The following is a 20003-nucleotide window of genomic DNA, read 5'->3' on the forward strand; positions in this document are numbered from 1 at the left end:
TAAAATCGATTGGCTATATCTGACCCTGCATGCAACAAGTGCTCCCGTGTCCTCGCAGCGGAATGTCCGAACATTCCAGCTTCTTGCTACTCAGTGGCGACGTTGAGCCGGTATTACACCGAAATTGGTGACCACCTGAATGTGTAGCCTATCGCTGTTACGTAAAATCGGCCGTTCGCTGTTGAGAACGAGCTTAAACTCGCTACACCTGTTTTATTGCAAGAAAATTATGTACATACATAAAAATCTGTAAGAATTGAATTTGAGTTTTTTAAAATAGGCTTTCGGAGGCATAATCTGCACAGATGAAAATATATGAATGAATCTGGTAAGGCACATTATTCAAATTAGATAAATTCTTCTTGTTACATTAGAAGATTGTTCTGCTTAACTGATTTTTTAAAATCAGATTTCATTTCCTCTATTAATGGCAAAAAATAATCCTTAAATAATTTTTTTAGTATAAATAATATGACATCCCAAGTATTTTAGTTTATGGGATGCATGTCAAGGCGGTCAAATGTCTTCTCTGCATCTGCAGTTATCACTGCTAGATCAGTGTGATTTCTTTTTGTGTAGTGTATTATACTTAGGCAATTCCTAATGTTTGTTTGTATATGGTGATGTTTAATAAAACCCAACAGATAAATAGATATAATGTCTGGTAAAACTTTAACTATTCTATTACCTATGATTGAGAATATTTTATCATCACAATTGATTAGACTTATGGGTCTATAGTCTGCCGGTGACTGTCCTATACTTCCTGGTTTTAGAATAACTGAAATTACTGAATGATACATTGATTGTGGCATTTGGTTACTTGTTATAGCTTGTGTAATTGCTTGAATAAAGTTACAATATCTTCCCAAAATGTGGAGTAAAATTCAATGGGAAAACCATCCAAACCAGGTGCTTTCCTTAAAGCAAAGCTATGAACGACCTCTTTTATTTCTCTAATTTTTGCTGTTAACACTTCTGTGTGTGGAGCTTATCTGTTTTAATTGGATTGACTTCAAGTAGTCTGCTATTTCTATACTGTCTTTTAAAAACTCAGATGTCTATATGTACTTTCATTGAAATTTTAAAAAAGTATTGTTAATTATAGTATTGTTGCATAAACCAGAACCAGAGACTTCATTTTTTAACATCATTACAGGTTTCGAGTGTATCATTTTAGTTAAAAGTGTAAGATAATTCCCTAATTTATTAGAAGTCAAATAGCGAGCTTTAGCAGCATTACATGTTCAATTAGTTGCTCTCCTTAATAACAATGAATCATTTTGATAGCTGAGAGATGCTGCCATATCAAAAATGGTGACCCCCGTAGCATTGCCTGCCCGTTAACACCAGTAAAACCGGCTTTGCTGTGTACGAACATGAGAGGATGACATGTCACCAGAGAGGTTTTGGTAAATGTGTGACTCTTTTCAATTGGTACACTCAGGGCACATATTTTGATGGCTGCGAAATGCCTGCTTATCAAAAATGGTGACCCTTATCATGTTGTCTGCCTGTTGACACACAGAGGAGGATGACGTGTCACCTCAGAGATTTCCTTGAATGAGTGGCTCTTTTTTCCATGGGTAAAGTCTAGGAACATATTTAGGCAGATGTAAAATGTTTTCTTTAAAAAAGATTTCCCTTATTGTATTATGTGCGTATACAAACCAGGCTTTACCACATACACACACGAGAAAATGGAACATAGCTTGATTTTAATATTTAATATTGTCTCAAAACTATCTGTTCATCACGCTCTCATAAATTCAAATTATACACAAGTGCTCATACATTAACCATATGGTCTTCAAGTAAACTGTATTTTACCAGAAGCAGAATACTAAAATCAGAGTGCATTGTGTTTTTGTACAAGGATACATAACAACACAAAATATATAAAGCTTACTTTGAATTACTGCAATAATGTACATAAAAATTGTGTAATTTTACTATGCTCACTAACAAATTTCACAATAAACGGAAAGGAATTAACGATTAATTACTGATGGATGTATTCATATATTCCATCTTTTGAAGTAGTTTAACTAAATAGAATTTATTCTTTGTAAAATGCAATGAGAACTGATGAGAATCTACTTCACAGGCCCGACATGGCCTACATAGTGCGCTTGTGTGTGTTGTATCGAAAGTGAGTTTGTTGTCAGTGCAGGAGGGAGTTTATGCTCGTTCTTGAGAGCAAATGGCCATTAGGCTACTTTCTGTTTCTGTTCAGCTACCTTCTTCGACTGACAATCAGACAACTAACTCGCTGAATGATCAATATCAATGTGCACAGATGATGACCAGATTTATTTCGTGATAGCATTAGCCTATGTCTGTATAGGCCTACATCACAACTTTGTACAGCATACTCTTGTATTCACAGATGATCAGAATTTGAGGATAATTACTCTTCGTTCTCTGTTTGAATTCATGGAACACTATTGGCACGTTTATCTGATATCCCAGATGGAAATTCCAGCTTGGTTTCTGCTGGATTAGAGATGGTCAAGCAGGCAAAGAGATAGTTGAGATAGCAACCATGGTGGGCCAGCTTGGTGCAGACAATTAGACCATCGCCAAATTCCAGATGGTACTCAGTCGGAGCAGCAGCTGGTTCCAGCTATGTTCCATCACCAAATTACAGCTGGAATTTCCACCAGGGAGGCACAGATTCTGTTTAAATGCTCCTGAAACAAAGCAGATTTTATTCATTTGTGCTCTTGGCTTCATCCCACACTTGTGATGCAAAGAAAGAGAAAGCTACTGTGTGATTTTTCTTTTATTAACAAGAATGGTGAGGCAAACAAGCCTGCCACAGGCCACCGAAGTGGCTTTCCAAGGGGTCCTCCAGCACAGAGACACAGGGAGATGATGTTCAAACAGTCCACGTTTATTTACAAGGGTGGCAAGATGGTACAGCCAAAGAGCAGATGTTAACCCTGTCAAGACTGAGAGGCTCTCCTTTGAGTGGGTGGGGATGGCAGATTTAACCTGTGCGCACTGATTGCCTCACTACGCACAGGTGCAGCCACCCCTGTTCCCGGGTCCAATTAGCCTGGCCAATTGTCTAATTCCTAACCAATTATCTAATTAGCCAGGTCTAATTAGCTTGACCCAGGGCAGGTGTGGCTGCTTAAACCAGCCATCCCCACACCACAAATGGTATAAAGAGGTTCAACTGTGTAACATTTGGAAGTTCTAGCTCTTCTTTGGTAGCCTATATTAGGCTCTTCGTCATTCAGCAGTAATACAACAAACATAAATTAAACTTAATTGTCTGCATCTAAGGGCAATAGGAGACCAAATATGTTGTCTGAAGACATGAAATCCATACACATTTCCTATCATTCATAGAAGGCTTTAAAGTTATGATCCACCATCACCCCCCTCCCCCTCCCACCCCTTGTAATCTATAAGCATTAAAATATTGGGGCATGAAGTCTCGGCATTGACAAGTCATAACAAGAGATTAGACAGAGAGCTACATAGATGTACATTTGCACATCCAGGCTATTGTCCCCAAGACGTGCTGCCTAGCAACCCAGCGATGACCCTGGACTGTACTAACACACAGAGAGTGTGGACTCCATGCATCCAATATCTTCACTCTGCTGATAGCCTATGTTTAGGAAAAACACAAGGCGTTAATGAGGGAACCAAGTGTTTGCTTAATTAATTTGCAGTTATTCAGTTACGAAGACAAACACATCTCTCTTCACCACAGTTAGTACACTTGTAAAACTTCAGCATTGAAAAGTAGCCTATATTTCAAATCGTCATTTTGTCAGGAAAAGCATATTCGTTAAATTATTTCAGCTCATAACCATTTGGTTAATGGACGCATCAAAACCTGAAATTGTTTTGGTGTAAAACAAAAAATTCTCTTTATACGTGGAAGTCTCCCTTCTATCAGCCTGCTTAACGATGGCTCTTCAACTACGTCTTACTGCGGTTCATGTTCTCTTTAAAAATGGTGCATATACCTGTAGGCCAAAGATATTTCCACACACAGTTCATAAACAGCATGTGAATATTATGCCTCCCCGTCCATGTGGCTCACTTGTATTTGACTCTTGACCTCTGTAGAGCACCCCATTCTGCACATTGTCACGTCCCAAAATCCACCAATGTTGCAATAATGATGGACTTAACACTAAGCCACATTAACCATAACCGAAGATCCAGTCGAGCAAGCCAAAATGCAGAAAGACACAGGGATGTTTATTTGCAACATGGAAAGATGAAGAAGACATGGAAATACATAACCTTACATACAATAGGAGGTTGCCGGATGATACTGGTTGGAAAAATTGGAAGGCCACAAAACCTCCCAGATGAAGAAAAGGATTGCCATCTCATGAATGTTTAAAAAAAAAAAAAAAAAAAAAAAAAATTCTCTGTGATGCAGTTTGTAATTTTGTATGGATAAGTGCTATATATTAATAATATATTATTATTATTATTATTATCATCATAGAAAGGCAAAAGGGAATCTGTCATGATCTTATCTAAGTTTGTTAAAGCGTAACTATTCTGAAAGACTGGCTGTCCACTGCAACCTGTGAAACTATGAGGACATTCTGTGACATTTAGCTGAAGGACAGAGAAACAGGTCTTGCTGGGCCTATTGAAACTAGGTGCGGTTGGAGAGCAGATGGTGATAGGGGTGAACAAAAGGGCAGCGGAGGGGATCACTCCTGGCCTGTGTCCATATTAATCAGCTGGTAATGGCACTTCTGAATCGCTGCAGAAACAATGCAGACCTGACAGTCCTGGGAGAAAATGAGCTTCAACTAGCATGCAGAAGTAAATTTTAGTTTTGTTGTCAATTTTGCAAGGTTCTCCTTTCCAGAACAATTAAGACCTGCCTGTAACGACTTACACATTAAATGCACAACATTACAAAGGGTATTATTGTTATTTTGGAACAATAAAAATGTATACATCAGTGGACCCTTCAGTAAGGATCAGGTGTGATGAATCAAACTGGCCACCACCCAGGACATTGAATGGAGAATTAAAACCCTTCACCACCTGATCGATGGGAATTTTTTGGTTTTAGGGGTTGATTTTTAAGGTTTTTAAGGGTTGATTTAAAAATATTCTGTCTCTGTCAATTATTCCCCGCTGAGAGTTTCAGCATTAAACTTGTGATTAATTAAATTCAAAACATGGTGAACTGAAAAGGCCATAAAATGTTATCGGTAGTAATAAAGCAAAGGTTGAACTGGCCTTTTCTTTTCTTTTCGTCATCCCATAAATTTCAATACCGAGTCTCACTGCGGGGTTACTAAGCACGACAGCCCTGGACTTACGTTCTTGACGGCAATAAAAAAGACAAAGCGCTCCCTCATATGGTGGACTATGGAAAGTACAGTACAGTTCTGAATATGGCCGTCAAAGCAAGAAGTCCTCCGTACAGCGTGTACAGCAAAGCTATGCTGCTCTGCCGCTACTGGGTCCACAAAATGCTCATTAGTGAAATTCAGTTGAAGTAGAGAAACAGTAGAGTCGATTGCCACATGTTCCTACTGCTAATTATAATACAAAAAATATATATAATTAAAAAAAATTAAAATAATAGATCAATATCGTAACCTTATATCCTGCTAAGATGAAAAAAAAAAAAAAAAACGACTTCCAATTCGCAGTACATCTTCATTACCTAATTTTCCCTAGGACGCTTATTTGAAGTGCTATAAATTCACACGACTACTTTGCATCTCCTAAACAAGTACAGCAGCCATGAGGAAAGTGCTAGTGTGCCAACATCAGGGATACTGTCGAGGTTCTCTTCGATTTGATCATTAACATAGATTAATTCCACTAATTGGCCCCGAGATTTTACAGCATTAGGCCTACTACTAGCCTCGAGGAACAGATTAGAGTATCCTCGGCCTACATCCGATATGTAGTGGTATTAAAGGGAAAGAAAATGGCCGATCCTATTGACCTCAGTGAAACCAAACCTCCACCACACCCACAAGTAACTTATTCCTCTTTGATCAACCTATTTTATAACTGCACTGCAGCTGCGCTACCCGCGTAAATAGGACACGCCTTAATTTGCCAGAGCCTCGCGTCACCGATAGCGCTTTATAGTTGCGTCTTGACTACTGAAATAGGGCTCAAGAACATGTATGAGAACAGACCATTCAGCCTGTCTCGTTTGACTATTTATAATCACAGATGCAGAGACAATAGTTTATATTAATTCATGTGATAGGTTGAGGTAGCTTAAGCACATGGCTTCATGGGGGAAAACCCCTCATCATTTTCCTTGAATGTAAAAATGGGTTTTTGGTTGACAATACTTTAATAAGTTTAGTGAGTGTCAAAGTAGTAGTCTTGTTGTTGCCCCTCCCCAGGATGTCACTCAAACAACAGTAGATGGTAGCATGTCTTGAAATTAGTGAACCAATCTCAACGTAAAATAATTTCCAGTTTGGTAATATGAGCATTTATCTTAAATTTCACTGCTCTTTTTTATGTACAGGATGACCTATCTTTCTCTCTCTTGCCACTGTTCAGATCTATTTTCCAATCTTGAACTACTAGCTAAATCAATGTTTTTATGCCTTAGCAAATCACCAACATGGATGATATACATGCACAATGGTCATTATGCAATATACAGTTGCCTCCATAAGGTTTGCGACATATTTTTAGGCATATTTTTATTTGGCTCTGAACTTCAATTTTATATTTGTAATTTCCTGAAATGGGGGGCTGTTGTAATGTCTACATGGTCAAACCAAAATGTATAAAAATACCCTATAATAAAAGCTGAGAATCTGCACAATGTGAATTGTTTGATTACAAGCGTAAAATTGTGGAGGACAAAGCCAAATCAAGAAAAAAATTATCTCTTTGTCCCTAACGTTATGGAGGGCATAACTTTTTCTCTACACTAAAAAAAAAACAATTACTCTCCCCTAATTACTGAGAAAATACATCATTTCACAATGTTGACAACTCAGAAACCCCTTTTATTCCACAAAAATAAGAGAGATTTTGTAAATAGGCTTATAAGAAAGGTGGATAGAAAGACACGTGGTTGGACTTCAGTATGCAGATCTGCTGCTAATTGTCAGGCTCCTGAAAAAGACATGCGGCTGGATTTTTGTCAGCATGCGGCTGAAGTATCTACCAGGGAGATAAAATAAAAAGTACATTAATGGGAGCGTTGCCATGGCTACAAAATTTTAAGACCTCATTGGCCCTTCTGAGGACCTCTGCTTTAAGATGTGTTGTTTTCATTATGTTGTTTTGTGTATATGTGTGCCCAGACATTGTAATCCGGAGCTATGTGCATTTGTGGTTTCCCTTTGCTGATGATACCTTTCCTTCAGATTTCTATACAGACATTACCTGAAACATTTCCTGTTGCCTGTAGAACATGTGTTGTTTTGGTCCCTGGAGCTCCAGCTGTATGCACCCCAACAATCAACCCTCTTTGATAGTCACTGAGGTCTCCGCTTGCAGCAATGCTGGCCAATATTATAGGCAGTCATTTGTCATTTGCATTTTTATGCATGGCATATACATGTAAAGAAACAATTTTATATTTGTAATTTCCTGAAATGGGGGGCTGTTGTAATGTGTACATGGTCAAAACAAAATGATGGTGCAATGTATTCTGGGTATTGGGTAGGAATTGGCCTGATAGCTTTTGCACAGTGCTGACATAGAGGATGAGGGATCCTAGCGGTATCCAGGGACTGATGGGTATGAGCGATGCTGTTGGGGAAAACGAGGTGTACTCCAATGCCAGGCCAACCGATGCGAGTGAGGCGCTGCAACCGCCTTTGCACTCCAGCAGCACTTCAGCAGGCAGCTTCCACAGAGCGCGAGCTGAGAGTGACAGCATTCCTGCCAAAAGGCAAGTGCGTCGTAAGAGCTAATGAGGGGAAGCCCAGTAGTGATTGGGGAGGAGATATTGATAGGCGGAGCTACCCGACAGCAAGCCTCAACCCGCCTTGGTGTGCTAATTTTATTGTGCAAAGAAGGGTATGCGCTTCCACAGAAGAGCATAAAGGATATGCAGAAAGAAAGAGTGAACATAGAGCATTAGAAAAACAAAAAAGTATATCAAGATAATGTTTACTGGCTTTGCTGAGATGTTGGAATACTGTAGGAATGGCGCTTGAACTTTAGTAACTCATTCTTCCTTGCATCTCTGACAGCATGCTGTTGAAATGGTTGTGGGGTGGATGTTTTGCGTCTCTAGCAACGATGCATGCTGGGCGTGTAATGCCTTTCCAGGTCTCAGCAGGTGAGCCCCCCCCCCCCCCAACACTGTCAGAAATAATTTCTCTCACAGCACAAGTTAGATTTCATTGAGATCGGCATGTTTATCCACTCCCTGTTCCAGTGTAGAAACCGTTACAAGCTGCACCTCCCACTGTCTGCACCTTTCTTAAGGAAAGCATCCATCACTGTTAATCGGTTGGCAAACGAGATGCAAGATTCATGGTTTTGAAGCTGCTCTTTGGAGAGCGCTACAGAGCCAGTGACTATTTAAACCTTACAGATCACACACAGTACTACAGGAGAGCCAGTGACTATTTAAACCTTACAGACCACACACAGTATTACAGGAGAGCCAGTGACTATTTAAACCTCACAGACCACACACACTACGACAGGAGTGTCTGTGAGCATTTAAGCCTTACAGACTACACACAGACCAGGATAGTGAGTGACTATTTAACACAGTGCGACAAGAAAGCCATTGACTATTTAGCACCTGACAGACAGATCGACAGGTGTGTCTCTCCGGTGCTTTGTCAATGCAGTGGTAATCCAAGAAGCCTTGGATAATATAAAACCCTCCCACCCTGACAGGATGAAGCCCACAAGGTCCCAGTACTTTGGATTCCAATTCATAGTTGACCAATGACACAGCCCAGACTTAAACCTACAAAACAGTCTTGTGTACCAGGCTTACACTTATCTGGAATACAGCTTGCAAAAGCAGTGCAGCTCAATGCCATAAAGTCATGGGAGCAAGGGAAAATGTATTTCTTGTTTTTAAAAAAAAAATCAAAATACTGTTATGATAAAATGTCTCCAGTCCCCAACCACAAGAACCGAAAATTATTCTACTAAAAATGCAAAATCCATATTGGCCCTCCTGACCCACAGCTTCCATAAAACTCATAAAGTATGCCCATTTTCCTCTTAGAAAAAACTGCTAATTGCAATGAGTCACTGATAAATTGTCAGGGCTAAGTAGAAGCCACGTTCTGTTCACTCAGTAATGCATCTGATTCAAAGAAAACCATCAAATAAAATGGAATAAACAAGGTCAATCTATTTCAGTTAACATGGGCTGACCTCTGTTCCTCTACACAAATAAAACCATCCCCTGTATCAATCTGTGGTAAAATATTAAATCCTGCACCTTACAAGGCATTTGATATGCTCTGACATATCCTCCCAGCAGAAAAAAGGTTCAGTATTTAAATTTTTTTAAAATAGTACAACTGTCCTGGATGATAGAAACATGATGCAGTGAACATATTTAAAAAAATCTTACTTTATTTGTAACCCTTCTTTTAGATCGCATCCGCCTTTATTGTTTGCCACAGGTGACATCAGAGAGGTGACTTTCTGGGATTTTCCATAGTTAAGGAACCAGACGAAAGCCGGAAACTTGTTTTTTAAACAGAAATGCAGTGGCCAAGAGGCAGGACAGGTTGCCAATCCCCGGACAGGTTGCCACACCCCGGACAGGTTGCCAATCCATCACAGCGCCCACACCCTCACTCACACAGTCTTTGCGTTGAGGGAGGAAGCTGGAGTACCAGATGGAAACCCATGGGGACACAGGAAGAACATACAAACTCCAGACAGAAATGCCCTCGGTCAGGATTCAAACTCAGCACCTTCTTACTTACGAGGCGATTGCGCTATTCACACAGCAATACCTGTGCCATAGACAAGAGTACAGATATTCCTCTCATGATCTAATCATTGAGAATTTAGTTACTTCATCATTAACACACAGGTCCCACACAGGTTTCATTTTGGAAATAGGCCTACGGTAAAAAAAACAAAAAAACAACTGCTCTCAAACTGCAAATCCAAATGACACCAAATTCAGTACCTGTTGACAATGGATGTGTCTTAACTTTGTGTCTGAAAAAGTAGAAATATTGATGTATTCATTTTTTAAAGGGTCCCGAACCCCAGGTTGGGAACCCATACCATATAACAAGGTCTAAATTTTGAACAATCACCCCTATCACTCCATTTGAACCACAGTGAGATAACACCTTAATTATTTCAATGCCATTATGAAGAAGAATTTTCCACTATGACCTACAAGGTTCACCCATTTTTGTTCACCATTTCGGTAATTTTTTGCATTGTGGTGGAACCCAGCCCATTGGTCCCCAAACAGCTATGATTTGATATTAAATGCATTTCTGGACTTGAATCTCATGAGTGGGTTGCCCGCTCTTCAGATGACTCACAAAGCAGAAAAATATGCAGAAAATAACAAAAATACCTTTCATTGTGAGGTTGAAGTAATATTTCAAGGCCTTGGACAAAACAGAATATGACTGTTCAAGCAGTATGTAAAGGTCAGAATAGAGATGATGGCAACATGTTCTGACAGGTTAGATTTTGTATCCTAAATTTCTTGGACCTAGTTGGTCTCACATCAATACTACCAGATGACTCAAGGTAAACAAACAAGTGGAAAAACAACCTGATTCTTTGATATATAGCTTCAAAAATGTTACAATCCATTCAGTGTGTTAGTATCAGGCGCTGTGGTTCAGGCCTTTTGCTTTCAAGTGCTTTCTCAGTTTTCTCTCAGATACCAAGATTTAAAGGTTTTTTCCCCCTTGATTGACACTGTAGCTGGTGCACTGTAGCTCAGTTCAGTTATATGAAATTCAACATATTGATGTTGAAACGTTTCTCAAATTGATGATAAAGAATTTTTTCGAAAATGTGATACAACTTCCTTCCACAAAATAATTAATGGTAGTCATGATTCATCCTGAAAGAATTTTCATTTAATCTATAAAATCTATCAATCCACTCCTCTGAGTATTACCTTAACCTTACCTGATCTGGCTGACTGAATTTTAATTAGTTGCATTCTTCTTTATCATTGATGTACAGAAACATAGAACAAGGGCTGCTTGGTGACTCATCTTGTTAAGGCACTGATCTAGTGCATAAATGGTCCTCACTATTGGTATCAAATCGAGAATGTGATAGTGGTGCCGGGCTGGCAACCATATGGGGTGATGCCCAATTGGCTGTAGAATCACTCAGGGATGGAAGGGTTTCAGTCAGCGGGAGTCAGAGTGTCTCATGGTGCACCAGTGTCCCCCAACTGGCTGATTGGTTGCCCGCAAGCTTGTCATTGAGCTGCACGTGAAGTGTCTTTTTCCGATGGATGTCTGAGCAAGTCCAACTTATAAAACGTGGTGTGCTAAGAACCGGTGTACATACATGAAGTCATGTGCTTCTGAGGAGTGCGAGTGTTTGTGCTTTGCCAGAATGGACAACAGAGGCATTGCAGCGTAAGCATGATTTCTTAACTGAGGAGAAAAAAAGGGGAAAAGGCATTGAACATAGAACAAATTTTGCTCAACAGAACCTAATTATGGTACAGTGCAAGGGTTAACACCCCTGCTATTTTGAGAAGTGTAAAAGCTAATGATCCACAGCAGTTCAAGATCACAGTTTAAAGTCTCATCCCAAGGCCGGGAACCTTCCAGAGCACAGTGACGCACTCTTTGGTCAGGCGGCAGGGGTGACCCCTACTGGCCTGCACCTCATCCAGCAGCAACTTGTTTTTCCCGGGAAGTCTTTAACTGGACGCAGCCATAATGAAATAAAGAACAAAAAACTTGATAAAGTTCTGTGCAGTCTCCTGGTCAATCCCTATGTAATTCTGACTTTTTCCTGCAAATCTAATTTTCCTCTGTTTTTTCACTGCTTTACTTCAGGAAGAAAAGAAAAAAGAGCAAGTATGGGCTTATGTCATGTATAAAGACATTTGTAATTCAAGTGCTTGAGAGATTTTCAAGTGGGTGCACTGCAACAGTTTTCCCTTGGTAATAATTTCCTAACATTGTAGTTTTGTGATTATGAATTAAAAGTATTAAATTGAAAAAAAAAAACTATTTAAATGAACCTTTCATTAAGTTTTAGAAGAGTTCTTACAGAAACCGTAATAGGTTAGTTTGGCATTGCAATAGCATTGTTAATGCTATTGTATTTATATGTAGAGTATATACAAAAAGCTCTATCAGAGATAATATATCAGTGGTTCGCAACCCTGACCCTGGTGTACCACAGTGTCTGCTGGTTTTTGTTGTTACTCAGCACTTAATTGACCTATTATAGCAATCCATTAGAGTTTACTCACTTTACCTTTACTGATTACACTGTAATCAGGAATCATCAGACCAGGCAATGTTTTTCCAATCCCCCAGCATCCCATGTCTTCATTCCTTAGTCCGTGGCAACTGCAGTTTCTTGTTTTTTGCTAAACAAAGCAGATCATTGGTGTACACTATTTGTGTCACGGTGTGGCAAATTGTGCATTCTTTTACGGGTCTTTCGGCACGAGTGTTGAACTGGACTGTCAGTTGACTAAATGTAGACCATCTGTTGCTCTGCACAATTTCTGTCAGCCTCCTTTCGCCATTTTCACCAATTGGCCATTTTGACTACTGGCTGGATGTCCTTTGGGTGGGGAATCATTCCAGATGCACACAAGACACTGTTGAGCTTGAAAAACCCAGCAGTTCTTTACACACTCAAACCAGTGTGCCTGGCATCTTCCACTTATATTTTTATAATATTCACGTAAACAGTCCATGATTCTGTCGTCTCAAGCCTTAACAATCCCTATTTAGCCTGTTTCCTCTCCTCCTGCATTTAACAAATAAAAGCAATTAGGGACAATACATTTCATCTGGATTCACATGTATAACACAATTCATTTTGTGATGTTTATCCTGATGTATTTGCATGCATTTTTGTGACCTTGCTGAAATTGGTTTTAAAATACAAACAACTATGGAGAATAACAGATTAATAAAAGAGAGTACTAACATCAAATGGTCCCTGTTTCTTTGGGCTGATGAGCTGTTTTCAGGTTTAGGTTAGCTATAAAAAGAGAAAATACAGAAATACAGCAGGCCATAATTTGTTTTTTAATGCATGTGCCCATGTGAATATATTATCCTGTTCTAGGATACATCACTTAGTTAAAATAACTTATTTTTTTTAAAGGCAATAAAACGCTGAAAATACATCAGATATAACAAAACAAACAAACTGATGTTAGTACTCTCTTTTATCAATCTATTATCCGTAGTTTGTGCTTTTAAATTATTGATTTTGGCATTGATATTGGTGATGTCATGAAACTAAATGGAAGTGAATTGGGGGTGTAATTGCAAAAATGGTAGACATATAAAACCTGCATCAATTTGTTTCTGGTTCATGTATCATTTGGACATGTCGACCTCTTATTGGATACCATGCAATCACAGGATTGTGTACTTCAGCACATTGTTTTGCGCAAGCGTACATGCAAGTTACTGGCACGTTAGTTAACTTAGTAGCCTCATATGTCGCTTTCTTAGCTATGAAGGTGGCTAACAAGGCTCTGTAGCTGGTTTTATCATCTCGAAAGTTAGCAGTACACTAGCTGCAAGCTAGTGAGGTGATAAAGCCACGTTAAATTTGGTTTAATTCATATCGTGGAAATGTTGCACTTTGTAGCTGAACAAAGTCTGCACTACCAGGCCAGAATTGGGGCAGATCCGGCCTGGATTTGCTGGCTAGCTGGGTAGCTTGATAGCTAAGCAAGTAGCTATTGAAATATTCATTTTCTTTGCTAACTACCTAGCTTGCCGTGCTTTAGCCAGTAGGCTAATAATAGATAATAATGTCCAATGCAGACCCTACATGAGTAAGAATATAGTTATGCATGCTTAGCATTGTATCCAATAAAGCGGTCTATACATCCAGTTGATACCTGAACCAGAAACAGATTGACTCAGGTGTTGCAGGTCAATCATTTTTGCAATTACACCAGACAACCCAGAGGAACGATGCTGTTTACTGAAGTGAAATATCCAGTTAAAGGAAATAAGAGGCATCCCAAAAGTTTTGTACACTCACTGTACGCCTATAGTGCTGACAGTCCTTTCAAGGATTTTAAGAGTTCAAGGTGCTGTATTGAATAAAAAAACCCTTATGTTTCATTGAAGGTCCTATTCACACTACCACCGTGCTGCTTCAAACAGCATGCTGGAATTGATTGGACTCAAGTTGCACGTCATTGCCTGTGTCCTTGGTGATGCCAAAAAAATTGAAAACTCCACTGTTCAAGAGTCACTGCTGATGGTGAAATGCAAGGTTTCAGAAGCTAAAAGATAATAACATCATCCATAAAGCAGCCAACTGCTAAAATTAATGTAAAAATTAATTATGAAACTAAAACTATTAATTCACGTACATTTATTTTCAAATAATTGTTTCAAGTAATACATAGTGCTTGAGTAGCCCTTGTCTTTCAAGTCTTTGAGAACTTGAGTACTCATGCTCTTCCCTACCAGGCGCTAGCACAGGGTTGGGCAATGAGACAGTTATTGGATTATAAAATGCCATAATCATCAACCTGGGGTGTCAATTTCAGCCCTGTTTCGAAGAAGGGGACTACCTTCCTATTTTTTTTGTTAGCTCTAGTGGTTCTACCAATGGGTTTTTTTTCACCAAAGTGCAAAGAGTCTAAGCTTTACAGAGGTTTAGGTGTTACAGCAGTGCACCTTGAATTAGTAGTGACTGTAGTGACTGATAAAAGCAATAATTTAAGATAATGCCATTTTTTGCCCCTCCCCAGCCACCTCCAGGAACTCATTAGGTTAAAAGGGGTCCTGAACAACAGCAGTTGAGCGGTGAAAATTATTGACATATCCCTGTAGTGGTCAGATGTTTTGCCACGATTGAGTCGCGTTTTCTCTTTTTGAGATCCACTTTTGTGTTTATAAGCCATTTTGATTTGCTTTTTTGTTGCGAGGACTCCTCTTTGCTCTCATCCTTGTTGGCCAACTATACCTGACCTTTTCTCCACCAAAATAGTTACATCATTCTGCATCATACCTAGGGACAAAATGCCTCTTCTTAGTCAAATACTCACAGACAAATTACTCTTTTTCACAAACAACTAATTTCTTTTTCCCAAATAGATGCATGCTGAAAAAGCATCTGAACATTGGTTCTGGAAAGCAATTAATTCAATAGGTTAGCCACATTAATCACTAATGGCCTCATACCTGCACCAAGGTATGAGACAAGTGTGTCCACTTTCACCAGCATTATTAATAGTACTATTAGCCATATTTATTGAACTCCTTGCCACTGTCATCTTACAAATCAGTGACATAACTGGAATATATGTTTCAGACAGATCCCAAGTTTATATCCAGAGGATGTTTTTTACATCTGCAAAATCCAATGACCTCCCTACCCGAAGTCAATTTAATAAGTTCTCAAAAGTATCAAACTGTTCATTCAGTTGGACCAAACTGACAGACTGAACACTCAGTAGGGAATCTTGGGAAGCTGACTCAGAAACTTTCAACATCAGATACCAAGTTATTGATTTCCACCAATCTGTCAGACTTATTTCACCTTGACTTCACTCCAATTTTCAAAACTATTGAAGGTGATGTAAACTGATGGAATAACCCAACCATTTACATAATTGGTGGAATAGCAGAAGTAAAAATGAATATATCATTTTGAATATATTGATGGATCACATACATAAACATGTATAAATAAATTGTAATAAAGTTTAACTTTGCAATGTGAGTGTGGAGGGGACGGGGGAGTGTGTGCGCTTAGAAAACAAAACAGGCAATGAACATACCCAGGAGCACTGTGTGGGGGCCCTGATTGACAGAGGCCCTCAAAAAACCCTGCTGCACTTGTGCAGGAATGAGGTGGTGGGGCCAAATATGACATTTTTTCACGGGGGCAAAATCCCTGGCATCACCCCTGAAAATACCTACAGAGTTGTCTATTAAGTGGAAACAATGACAATCCAACAGTCAAAATCTGATATTAGGGTATGAGCCTTTATCATACCCTGAATGGGATGTAGGTTGAGAAACATTCTATTATCTTTGCTATCAGTCATCCCAATATTTGTTTGTTCATATTTATGTATTAATGTGCATGCTCACACACACACATACACACACACACACACTGTGGTGTGTGGCATGAAGAAGGCTGAAATAGAGCACTGTACACATGCTGAATTGATCATTGCATTCCCTGCTCTAAAAAACAAGTGGATAGTGCAACAATGAGATTCTGAACAAAGATATTGCAATCAGCGACCCAAACCACAATAGCTTTCTGGACGGGCATTGCCTCTTCAGAAGGTCAAGTCTGTAGCCTCTTCGACTGAGAGTAAAGACTCTATTTTGTCAGGGAGTCTTCATCTAAACTGCAGGCCATTTCTGACCCTCGTCTCCTGTGAAATTCAGGAGGATTCTGCAGTATTATCATGGAACAAACCAGACAACTGCATAAAAACATGTAAGCTTTCCACTGAAAATCGTTTTAATGAGAAATGGAAATGCAATGTTGAAATATGCATGAATGCACCAACTCCACCAACATTAATATACATTAACCTAAATATAATGCTCAGTACCACAGCCAGTGCAAGCGAGACCTTGAGGATATAGTGCTTTATTTCAGAGTAACCTGTTAGCATAAGTAGGGTTATTCAACCCAGTATGCCCACTCAGACTTTGAAACGTGCAGCCTGTCTCGCAATGTGACTGAAGGGGGCAGCATGTGCTCTGGTTTCCACAGTCTCACGCTGCCGGTAGACTGCAGGAGTGGCCAGCAGTGGCTAACACTGATGCTTGTAACAAAAGGTGGAGCTTGCTGACGGTGATGTCTGCCTGTGTGTGTGTGTGTGTGTGTGTGCATGAGTATTGGTGAGTGTCTCTCCGTTATCCATTCATACATTCAGGAGCCGTGGCGGTCATAAGCAGCAGAGATCTGGACCGACAGAAGGGAAGGCAGGTTCTTTCACTACTCTCTCACTCTCCCTCCCTCTCTTGGTCTCCGCTCTGCGAGAATGATAGGCTCAGTCAGGGAGAGGGAGCAGCCGGGAGAGCATTAGAGGAGAACCGCTTCCACTCTGGAGGCTTGACCTGAGGACCACGGTGAGATCGAGACCCGCTAAATGAACGGCACCCGCGGGCTGCTGCCACTGCCGGACCCCTCCCTCAACGACACGGGGGGAGCAGGCGACGCGGGCAACCGCAGCGCTCCAGGGCTGTGCGAGCAGGTCCTGATCAAGCCCGAGGTCTTCCTCACCCTCGGCATCATCAGCCTGCTGGAGAACATCCTGGTCATCTTGGCGGTGGCCAAGAACAAAAACCTGCACTCGCCCATGTACCTCTTCCTCTGCAGCCTGGCGGTGGCTGACATGCTGGTGAGCGTATCCAACTCGCTGGAGACGGTGGTCATCGCCATCCTCAACAACCGCTACCTGGTGGTGAGCGACCGCTTCATCCAGCTCATGGACAACGTCTTCGACTCCATGATCTGCATCTCGCTGGTGGCGTCCATCTGCAACCTGCTGGCCATCGCCGTCGACCGCTACATCACCATCTTCTATGCCCTGCGCTACCACAGCATCGTCACCGTCCGCAAGGCCCAGCTGGCTATCGGCGCCATCTGGGCCGCCTGCGTGGTCTGCGGCATCCTCTTCATCGTCTACTCGGAGAGCAAGACGGTCATCGTCTGCCTCATCACCATGTTCTTCACCATGCTGGCGCTCATGGCCACGCTCTACGTGCACATGTTCCTGCTGGCGCGGCTGCACGTCAAGCGCATCGCCGCTCTGCCCGCCCAGGGCGTGGTCCGCCAGCAGACCTGCATGAAGGGCGCCGTCACCGTCACCATCCTGCTGGGCGTCTTCGTCTGCTGCTGGGCGCCCTTCTTCCTCCACCTCATCCTCATCATCGCCTGCCCTAAGGACCCTTACTGCATCTGTTACATGTCCCACTTCACCACCTACCTGGTGCTCATCATGTGCAACTCCGTCGTCGACCCCGTCATCTACGCCTTCCGCAGTCTGGAGATGCGTAAGACCTTCAAGGAGATCGTCTGCTGCTTCGGCGCCAGCTGCGGGTTCCGCTGCAAGTACTGACAGGTCCCCGGGGGGACCCCCTGGGTCTAGCCGAGGGGCAACGGGAAGCATTGCTTGACTTCTAGAAGGGTCCTTTTCCGTCTGCTAATGTGTGCCTCTTTATGCAGGGGTACCCTCATGTTGTGGTTTGTAATAGCTGCTGTGTAGTTGTGTATTAATTTGTTTAAAAAACCAAGCATCAAATCAAGTGAAGTGAAGTGGCTGCATCTGAGCCCGCAGTTTTAAAAAAAATGGCACTCGACAATTGTCTGCTTGCATGTCTGCTTTTTGCTCTGATTGACTGGCACTTACCAGCACAGAACGGTCAGACAGGTTATGTTTTAATGAAAATGAGACAGTGTTTGTACAAACAGTGGCTTTTAAAACACTTGTCTCTAGCTTAATAGGTCTTGTGTACCAAAGGCAATTATACAAAAGCTACATCCCCGCTCCCTGAAAGACAAGAAATCCACCATGTTACAGGAATACCTAGCAAATGCCTAGACCTGAGATGCATAGATATGTTTGCAGCGATATTTCTGTGGAGCCAATGAAGCTACCATATCCTAACTTCCGAGTTAATGGAAAGACAACTGAGAGACTAACCAGGCTGTGCAACACTGTGTGCAAAGATATTTCAAAATAATAAATGATGAAAGAGCACGCTGTGTGGTGTTTCCCATCTGTTATCATCATTATAAGCTTTTCTTCAGACTGATTGTTCACGTGCTTAAATGTTATTACTGCTAGTATTAGCTGTAGGTGGATAGATCCCCACAAAAACATTCTTGTCACTCTTACACAAGTACAGCAGTTACTAAATGACAATTAAAAATATGTTCCTATTCTATAGGCAATCATCAAAAGAAAAAAGACATTTGCATTATCTATAGCATGTGTTTGCATTTGAGTATTTGTTGATAATGATTTGAACAAGGGAATCAAAGTTTATGATTAAAAAACATTTGAAGCAAGGCTTTCATTTGTGAAAGATTAATATATCTGCGAGTGTTCAGTGCATGCAGAGTGTTTTGGTTTGTTACAAAAAATACTGAGAGCATGTATTTGAAATATGAATGTTTGTATGTGTGGTTTATGACACTGTTTATTTAAGAAAATTGAAAGGAACACAGAACGTGGGAGGTAGAAAAGAAATTGTACAGAGTCTTGGGGTGAGGTGCTTATTAAGTCGTACAGCATGCCTACAAGTATCTAACATAAAAAAAAAAAAAACATCTTCTTGCAGACATTAAATCATGATGATATTGTGCCTGATTTGACTGGAGAACATTGATACAATAGACTAATACAGTACATAACTAAGCAGATAAGTGCATCTCTTTTTTGGAATGAAGAAAAAAGGCTGTGTCTAAGTTTTGACTGAGTACTCCATTCAGAATACCTTTCCTCCTTCGCTGAATAGAACTCACCATTAAAAGCATCGCATTTACAAAGGATTCTGTTCCCTTTCCTTCAAGCGACCACAAAGCAGCTTTCAATCAGACACATAAGCCAAGCAACTGATTGTGCTCTAGGTGATGGCGGCTCTGTTTCACTCATTGTTTACAATACAGCTGAACTGCATGTCACGATCACGCCCTTACTCAGAATCTAATCTCAGTCCACCTGACTGAGACTCAAACCTCAAGTCATTAATTCGCAGTCAGATAATTAACCAGGATGTCTTCACTTCAGCCTTTCACCTATAAATGAATCTTGCCTTGGAATGAATGTAATACTTATTATGAATAACCCACTTTGAATTTGACACTTTCCATGACACATC

The 20003-nt window shown here is 40.6% G+C and overlaps 1 protein-coding gene across 1 annotated transcript; it reads left to right on the top strand.

The window, feature by feature from the left end:
* The first annotated feature begins 139 nt into the window (after window positions 1-139).
* mc3r (melanocortin 3 receptor) lies at window positions 140-19198 on the top strand. Its single transcript, XM_035382394.1, has 2 exons — window positions 140-328; window positions 17166-19198. Exon 2 carries the CDS (start codon window positions 17267-17269, stop codon window positions 18236-18238), a length of 972 nt encoding a protein of 323 aa, XP_035238285.1. The 5' UTR covers window positions 140-328; window positions 17166-17266; the 3' UTR covers window positions 18239-19198.
* Window positions 19199-20003: the final 805 nt, after the last annotated feature.

Source organism: Anguilla anguilla, chromosome 11 (assembly GCF_013347855.1).
Source record: "Anguilla anguilla isolate fAngAng1 chromosome 11, fAngAng1.pri, whole genome shotgun sequence".
In the NCBI taxonomy this organism is placed as follows: Eukaryota; Metazoa; Chordata; class Actinopteri; order Anguilliformes; family Anguillidae; genus Anguilla; species Anguilla anguilla.

What these genes read in the sequence shown, in the direction of transcription:
- mc3r (XM_035382394.1), top strand. Translation starts at nt 17,267, where the DNA reads ATGAACGGCACCCGCGGGCTGCTGCCACTGCCGGACCCCTCCCTCAAC.